This window comes from Camellia sinensis, chromosome 12 (assembly GCF_055761805.1).
Source record: "Camellia sinensis isolate YWXY chromosome 12, ASM5576180v1, whole genome shotgun sequence".
Classification (NCBI taxonomy): Eukaryota; Viridiplantae; Streptophyta; class Magnoliopsida; order Ericales; family Theaceae; genus Camellia; species Camellia sinensis.
Genome location: NC_138972.1, coordinates 75,105,264 through 75,114,516, shown reverse-complemented (window position 1 = coordinate 75,114,516; position 9,253 = coordinate 75,105,264). Strand labels below are relative to the sequence as shown.

Below are 9,253 nucleotides of genomic sequence, written 5' to 3'. Positions count from 1 at the left end.
TAAGGCATAAGAGTCCTAGAATGAGGAAGGACTTTAGCATGAATAAGGATAACATTCTTAGGGAGTTTATCTTTATCTCTTGGAGAGTCCAAGATGAACACTGAGCAAAAATCCATTGAAGCTAGGCTTCTATGGGGACTAGGATTGAGTTAATTATAAAAGAAAAGCACCCCCGATGGGTCTAAGGTACACAATTTATATTCTGAATAGTGATATTAGCACTATTGATTATCTTTGAGAGATATTTTACTGACTTGATCGTCGGAGTGCCCCCGGGTAGACGAACCACCGCCGGAGTCTTCTCTTTCTGTTACAGGTAAGTCAGGTGCCATCTATTCTGCCAGTACTCTCCAGCTGAATACTGAGTTGGGCAGTGTGGTTGGAAATTCACTCACACAATATATATATAGTGATCCTAAACGCACGATGCTTGTGCAAAACATACTCCATGTAGAATCATATTCTCTACAATACTTTCTTGCAATATGAATATGAACAAAAAAAAGTTCTGAAGTTTATAAAATTATTCCTTATTTTTTCCATCAAATTAATTTTCACCCAATTTTTTGTCATTTCCCTCGTAGTTTTAAAGTCCCAAAAAAAGATGAAAAATTTAAAATTCTTGAGATATTAATTTGTAATTATATTTCAATTTTAAACAATGAATAACAATTCTAATCAAACAATCAAAAATAAATCGATACAACGATTTAACGTAAAAAAAAAAGAAAAAGAAAAACACAATTAGAGCACCTCCAATTGTAATAAAAAAAACTACAGCCCAAAGCTACAAAACAATCCACTAAGAAGACAAAAACGAATTACAAAAGATTACTCTAAATTATTTAGCGAATCTACACCCGAATTGAACCAAACCTGATGTGCCTCTTTCAACACCGTCTCACCATGGAACTACTTTGCCCAATATTGAATCCACAACACCGACATCAAATCAATGACGATGAGCCACTCTGAAATTCATCAAAGCTTCACGTCCAAGTTTCCCGGAACCCACTGAAGAACACCTTTCTCTTTGTGTATAAAATAATAAAGACAAACCCCTTGATGATATCAATATAAAGTTTGTTGATTCATTGATCAATCTCAAATTATTAAGGAAATACTTATAAAATACACTTCAATATATCACACTTTGCTTTTTCTTTCTCTCTAAAATCTGGACGGGTTAAACCCTAAAAATAGCGAATAGCACACTTTATAGAAAATAGGATCGCGAAGACTACTCGAGCGCACCCTTCATCACTCATGTGGTGTGAGTAAAGACAGTGCAAAACATATAGGCCGATCGCTCGAGCGCACATTTCATCGCTCGAGCGATAAAACTTGCTTCTCAAAAGTTCAATTTGCAGGCAAAAATACTAGATACTCCTATTCACCGCTCAAGCGCACAAATGGCTGCTCAAGCAATCAAACAACTTTGACAAACAACTTAATCCCCGTACATAGTCAATGAAGTGGCAAATATAAAACCTTAAAATCACAAACTCCTCTATATAGACACATTTTGGATTATATTTGTATCTAAATACTCACATCCTCACTGAAATATAAGAACAAATAAAATTACAGCTGAACAAAATTTTGTTAAACGATTTTGTCAATTATAAAAATCTAACAAAAGAGGTTTGAGAATGTTTTTCCTTTTTGTGTTTTCTTTTTCTTGTTTTCTTTCTTTTTTCCACATTGTTTTTCCTTTTCTCTTGAAATTTTCTTTTCCGTTATTATTTTCCTTCTTCTTTGCCCTTCCCTTTGAACAGAATCATTCAAAACAGAAGGAAACAAAAGACATTTAAAATTTTATTTTATTTTTTCTTAGATAAATTTGATGAGATATGAGATTCGGAAAAAAAAAAATTATGCGATGGGCACTATTTCTCAAATGATAAATTTCCTCACGATTAATCATAAATTTGGATAAGAATATAATAAAGAAAGAGAGGTGAGTGAAACCTTTTCCCCACCAATCCTAAGGGTTGGCGATGTGCCCCTCTTAAATATAAACAATTTCTTAGCAAAAGTTGCAAAACAAATGGAAATGAGATTACTGTACTAAAGGCACGGTAAGGACTGTTGTGTCTCAATTTGTGGTATATTATGGATTTAATTTTATGATCCGAATTGTTCATTTTGTAAAATTTATTAAATACTTTATTCCTATCAAAAAATCATATTAATCGAATATTAATAATCAAAAAAATAAACAAGAATTTTTTTTTTTTTTTTTGAGGAATAGCATAAAAAAATACAATTCGATCATATAATTATTGATATTTAATTAATACAATTTTTGATAGACATGAAATACTCAACAAACCCTACAAAATGAACGGTTCGAATCATAAAAATAAACTCATAATACACTTCAAATTGAGACACAACAGTCACTACTGTGCCTTTAACATAACAATGACCCCGTCTCTAAAATAATTTGTTAAGACTAGCTCATACAGGCATTACCCCAACTTTATAAATAGAACTCCGCTAGTGGACGGTAAGATTAGACTCCCAAATTTAATCTGTTCATAGGACCGGGTGCCGAGTTATTTAAAAAAAAAAAAAACTTCTCCCCGCCATCTTCCCATTTTCTTTCTAAATAGCTAACCAATTTTATGATTTAGAAATAACATTAATACTGTGTTTGATTAAAAAAATTTAAAAGAGATTTGAAAAAAATATATATATATATATGTAAAATATAAATAAAATATACCTATATTTTACATATCTTTTTCCTTCCATGTTTCTAAATTTCTTTTCAAATTCTCTAATCAATCACAACGTAAAATCAATCACAACGTAAAAGAGTTGCGCATCATATACAACCTAATTATTGATCAGCACCATTGAAGTAGAGCATTCCTTCTTTCCTTCATCACCATAAAAAAGACAAACATTTCATTAATATTTTTCTTAATTTATATATGTCACATCATCTGTAGACATTACATTCACACCCACACTAATAACATCTCATAACACTAAGCAAGATTTTATTTCTCTCCCTCCCACCACACCAATCTCTATTGGCCTCTTATTTGTAGCTCTCCTCAGAGCCAAACCCACCTGCAAAGAAATAACAACACACAAACCAATGCTACGCCAATCAGTTCATTGCACCACATTTCATACATTATCTCATACGTTATTATTGTATTAAATCAAGAAAAAAAATTGAGAATTCTAATAAATTTTTTTTAATGATAATAGGAATAGACTCCACAATCTCCACAATAATAGTGATGTCTGTGTTTTTTTTTTTTTTTTCTAATTTCATTAATAAGTGTATAGGGTTCTATTTAAAACCCCATTTTTAAAAGATCAATCGTGCTACGTAGCTCGAAACCAAGACCCCTCTAATCCTCCGAAACCAAAACGATGCGTTTCGACATTTTTGAATTTTTTTTTTTTGATTCAATCAGAAAGAAGAAGCAGACGGGAAGAAGGGAAGAAACAGAGGCAGACGGCGACGGCGGGGGCAGACGGCGAACTGACGATCGGCGGAGCTGCAACGATCGGACGCTCGGCCGGAATGCAGGGGCCATTTGTGTGTGTGTGTGTCTCCATTCCCTCTTCTCTCTTTCCCTCTCTCCTCTCCTTCCCTCTCTCCTCTCCGCCCTTCTCCTCTCCGTTCTCCCCCTCTCTCTCTCTCCCTCTCCCACCTGCGTTTGAGCTCGAAAATGGTGAAAAATGGCAGAAAAAAAAGAAGAAAAAAAAAAAAAAACCTAATGCCCAAAACGACGTCGTTTTGGGCATTAGGAAGATTAGGAGGGGCAAATTTTCGAACTCTCAAGCTTTATCCTTAAAAGATATATCATTTCCCTTAAATAAATGGGTGTCATCACATATTCTCATTAACAATAAAGTAGTAACACATTACATTACATTACACAATATAAAAAATGTAATAAAGTAATATCCTTGCCACATTATGATCCTGTGTACCAATAGAAAATAAATAAATGATAAAATTATAACTGACATCAAAATAATTTATAACCAAATATCATAAATATCATAACAAGATCATATAATAAAAGAGTATTTATTATAAAATTTTTCATATAAAAAGTGAATGGTTGGGTTTGACTTTTCTTTTTCATAATGAAAAAGGTTATCCTTCTAGGGTCGAATATGAGGGGTATAGAAGACCACAAAAATAAAAATAAAATAATAATAATAATAAATGATATTTCTCATTAAATTTTATTTTCAAAACTATCGACATACAGTTCAGGTTATTATAGCCTCATTTTGGATATAAGCCAAAAAGTATGAACAGCAGGCGGAAGTGCAAAACTCAATAAAAAAAAAAAAATAAAAAAAAAAATAGGTGCACTGCCCTACACTGTCAAAGTGACAAGTTGTTACATCACGTTAGAAATAACGATTTTGTCCATTTTTATCAATTTAAAAAATTATAATTTTAAGGATAAATTTATCATTTTAAATTTAAACATCATTTCAACACACTTTTCAATATAACAATTCAATTAAAATTCATCTCATCTCATCTTTTCAAATTCAAAAATTAAAATAACCTATTAAAATAATCAAATAATCAAAAAACTTCTAAAATAGCCGCTTTCCCACACGAGGCTATAATAGGAACTGAGGAGCCTTCTGCGTGCCTTGACCTTTTTTTGTAAAATTCTTTTTGTTCTGAATATAAAAATTAAAAAAAATAATAAAATAAAATAAAATAAAAAAATTTGCCGATAAAAATAATAAAATATGATCCGATTATGAAGCTCAGGTCAATTATTTTATTTTTTATCATCAAAATAAAATCGATAGAATTAGTAGTCACCATCCACAGATCCGAGTAAACAACTACGATTTAAATGACTCACACTACGTCCACCAAAACGTTCAATAAAACCCACAACAAAAGCAAGCAAGATCATATCATCAAACACTACACATTCATTTTTACTCGTTTTGTATCCAAATAACAATTCTAAATCTATATATATATATATATATATATATATACATACAATACAAATTCACATCAAATCTAACCAATATGCATGTATATATGTGTATATATATATTACCTTCGAAGTAGTGTAGGGGAAGAAGTATAAAGCGAGCGAGCGATCTAATCGCTATCACTGTCGCTGCTGTCATGACCATGGTGCTCGTGTCCATCCTCGTGCTTCTTCTTCTTCTCCTTCTTCTTCTTTTTCTCACCTTTCTCCTCATGACCATGATGATCACCACCACCATGGATCTTGCTCATGAACCCTCCTTCCTTGTGCTCATCTCCATGGTGCTCCGATTTGTGCTTCTCTCCTTCAGATTTGTGCTTTTCTCCTTCGTAGTGTTCTGGTTTGTGCATATCGCCATGGTGCTCTCCCTTGTGCTCACCTTCCTTGTGTTGCTTCTCGCCTTCCTTTTGGCCTCCGATGTGGAGGGTCTCTCCTATCTTGTGTATGATTCCTGCCATTTTCTCTCTTTTTTTCGCGCTAGAAAAATGGATGGGAAATTGGGGATCTGAATGTGATCGATTGGATTTGTGAAGAGAAATGCAGTTCCAAGGGCTCTTATTTATAGAAGCTAAAAGGGGGAAGAAGAGAGAGAAGAAAATATCAGAAGAGAACGTTATCCTGGGAATGGGATGAAACTACTTTAATGCCCTCAATACGTGTACCCAGCGTGTTGTAAGATGAAATTTTAATTTTTTAAATTTATTAAATTTTTAATAATTAAAATTATCTTTCAAATAATGATTACCTATTATTTATGATTATTTATAAATAGAAAAATAAATTAATTAATATTTATTTTAATTTTAAAATTTTTTTAAAATATTAACTTTCAAATTGAATAAACCTAAAAAGAATTTATGCTTAAAAAAAAGAATAAATTGAATTTTTTTTTGTGTAAAATTGAAAATTTATGACTCTAAAAGAGCATGATCATGGAACATTGATGTGCAAAAAAAAAAATTAAAAATTAAAAAACTTATAATGTTCTCAGTTTTAAAACTGAAAAAATTAATAATGTTCTCGATTTTAGTAAATAGTTAAATCAAACTAACAAGCAGAAATGCAAAACGTTTAATCTTATAAAATTATGTAAGATTTCACGAACTTACATAAGTAAGCTCATAAAATGTACAAGTTAAATACAAATTATCGTAAATTCATAAAAACTTGAATAATTATGCGAATTTATATTCAACTTACGCATTTTAATGAGACCATTTATATAAATTCATAAAAATTTACATAATCTTGTAATGAAATTGCATATGATATGCAGTACACCAAAAAAAAATTCACGCAAAATTATCGTTCACTTGCTCACATATATCTCTCTATATCATATGAGACACCCTTATTTCAAAAAAAAAAAAAATTCCCCAGCATCTTTTCATTTCCTTTCTATATAGTTATTCAAATTTATAATTCAGACACAACATACATTAAAGTGTACACAAGTGTACACATCATATGTAACCTAATTGTTAGGCCTTAGATTACCAAGAATTCATCAGGACCATTGAATTAGCATATTCCTTCTTTACTTCATCACCCTAAACAGAAGAGAAACATTTCATTAATATTTTTCTTAATTTATATATATCACATATCATCATATGTAGACATTACATTCACACCCACACTGATAACATCTCATAACACTATTAGATATTGAAAGCAAGATTTTATTTCTCCCCCTCCCACTACACCAATCTCTATTTGCCTTTTATTCGTAGCTCTCCTCAGAGTCAAACCCACCTGCGAAGAAATAACAACACACAAATCAATGCTATGCCAATCAGTTCATTGCATCACATTTCACATATATATTATCTCATACGTTATTATTGTATTAAATTAACGAATTTCATCACAGATTCTCATTAACAATATAGTAACACATTACATTACATAATATACAAAATGTAATAAAATAATATCACTGTCACATTATGGTCATGCTACTATATACATCCTGAATACCAATTGACAAGGTACGAAATTTAATCAAATTATTTTTAGTTATAATTAAAAAATAAATAATGATTTTAATCAAATATTATATATATTTTCGATCATAACTAAAATAATTATTATAATAGATACATCACAATCACAATAAATAATAATAAAATTATAGCTAACATCAAAATATTTCATAATCAAATATCATAAGATAATATAATAAAGGGTGTTTATTATAAAAAAAAAATTCATATAAAAAGTGGATAGTTGGGTAAACCTTTTCTTTTCTTCATAATGAAAAAGGTTAGAGGGAGCCACAATAACGTGACAAAATTTACAAATTCTATCCTTTTAGGGTCGAACATGAGAGGTATAGAAGATCACAAAGATAAAAATAAAATAATAAAAATAAAAATAAATGGTATTTATCATTAAATTTTATTTTCAAAACTATTGACATATATATATATATATATATATATATAATAAAACACTGTGAAAAATTAAGATTTTAGAGATCAAAATTTAGGAACAAAATTATTTTTTATGAACCAAATATTTTTATTACGAAAAGTGTCGTTATTATATTTTTAACAACAAAAATTAGATATTAATGATAGATTATTATCCTTTTGAGACCAAATTTTTTGTCTCAAAAAATAAACCCAGACTAAATTATTTTCTCTTTAAAAGTTTATTTATTAGTGACATTTTTAAAATTTTGTTACTTTTTTAAAATTTGTCGTTAAAAGTCTTATTTTGAACTTTTTAAAATGACCTTTTAGCAACTATTTTGTGACGATAAAAAATTAATCTCTAAATACCTTTTATAACAAAATTTTTATTTTTAAAAACCAAAATATTTAATTTATAAAACTCTGATTTGTTATAGTGAAGTAAAGTCAAATACATTTGTAAAGTAAACAGGAACTGAGGAGCCTGCTGTATGCTGTGAGCTCGTGGGCCGTTTTCTCAATACGCCGAGTGGATCATTCACAAAAAAAATTAAAAAAAATCAAACCAATTAGACATAGATATCTCATAACAAGATCAGTTTTTTAAAAAAATATAATTAGCATAATTTTGATAATTTTTTTTAAAAATAATTATGATATGATCTTATTGTGACTTTCTTTTTGATCTCAATAAAATTTTTCTTTCCCAATCAAAAATAATAATAATCTGATCATGATTCATGAAGCTCAAGTCGATTAATTTTATTTTTTTATGTAGAAGATATATCCGACGAACCAAGACAGTTGGAATGATCAAAATAAAACAACCGGCATGCCACAGCAGGGTGCTGTGATAGCACCCTCCACAGGTCCGAGTAAACAGCTACGATTTAAATGACTCACACTGCGTCCACCAAAACGTTCAATAAAACCCATAACAAAAGCAAGCAAGATCATATCATATCATCAAATCTTACGCATTCATTTTTACTCGTTTTGTATCCAAATAACATTTCTAAAATCTACATACATGTATATACATACAATACAATACAATACAATACAAATTCACGTCAAATCTAACCAATAGCCATATATAACTATTACCTCGGAAGAAGTGTAGTGGAAGAAGGATAGAGCGAGCGATCTAATCGCTATCACTGTCGCTGCTGTCTTTACCATGGTGCTCCTGTCCATGCTCGTGCTTCTTCTTCTCCTTCTTCTTCTTCTCACCTTTCTCACCACCACCATGGATCTTGCTCATGAACCCTCCTTCCTTGTGCTCACCTCCATGCTGCTCCGATTTGTGCTTCTCTCCTTCAGATTTGTACTTTTCTGCTTCGTAGTGTTCCGATTTGTGCATATCGCCATGGTGCTCACCTTCCTTGTGTTGCTTCTCGCCTTCCTTTTGGCCTCCCATGTGGAGGGTCTCTCCGATCTTGTGCACGATTCCTGCCATTTTCTCTCTCTTTTTCTCGCGCTAGAAAAATGGATGGGAAATTGGGTATCTGAATATGATCGACTGGATTTGTGAAGAGAAATGGTGGTCGAAGGCCTCCTATTTATAGGCGCTAAAAGAAGGAAGAAGAGAGAGCAGAAGAAAATATCAGAATAGAACGTTATCCTTGGAATGGGATGAAATTACTTGAATGCCCTCAATACGTGCATGCGGCGTGTTGTAAGACGACAAGCGTCAGTCATGGATTCGCATTGGGCCCACCCTGTTCTGCTACGTTTAGGGCGAAAATTAACAAATAAACAAATCAACAATGGTCTATTTGAGTTAAAAGTCCGTTTTTTATTATTTTTATTTTTTTAAATTAT

The 9,253-nt window shown here is 31.1% G+C and overlaps 2 protein-coding genes across 2 annotated transcripts; both read right to left on the bottom strand.

Annotated features, from left to right (window-relative positions):
* Nucleotides 1-2,914: 2,914 nt before the first annotated feature.
* Nucleotides 2,915-5,687, bottom strand: LOC114300050 (uncharacterized). Its single transcript, XM_028244905.2, has 2 exons — nt 5,079-5,687; nt 2,915-3,084 (listed from the first exon to the last, which is right to left on the bottom strand). Exon 1 carries the CDS (start codon nt 5,468-5,470, stop codon nt 5,123-5,125), a length of 348 nt encoding a protein of 115 aa, XP_028100706.2. The 5' UTR covers nt 5,471-5,687; the 3' UTR covers nt 2,915-3,084; nt 5,079-5,122.
* Nucleotides 5,688-6,563: 876 nt separating this feature from the next.
* LOC114300052 (uncharacterized) lies at nt 6,564-9,041 on the bottom strand. Its single transcript, XM_082897469.1, has 2 exons — nt 8,537-9,041; nt 6,564-6,767 (listed from the first exon to the last, which is right to left on the bottom strand). The coding sequence occupies exon 1, from the start codon at nt 8,886-8,888 to the stop codon at nt 8,577-8,579; it is 312 nt and encodes a 103-aa protein (XP_082753595.1). The 5' UTR covers nt 8,889-9,041; the 3' UTR covers nt 6,564-6,767; nt 8,537-8,576.
* Nucleotides 9,042-9,253: the final 212 nt, after the last annotated feature.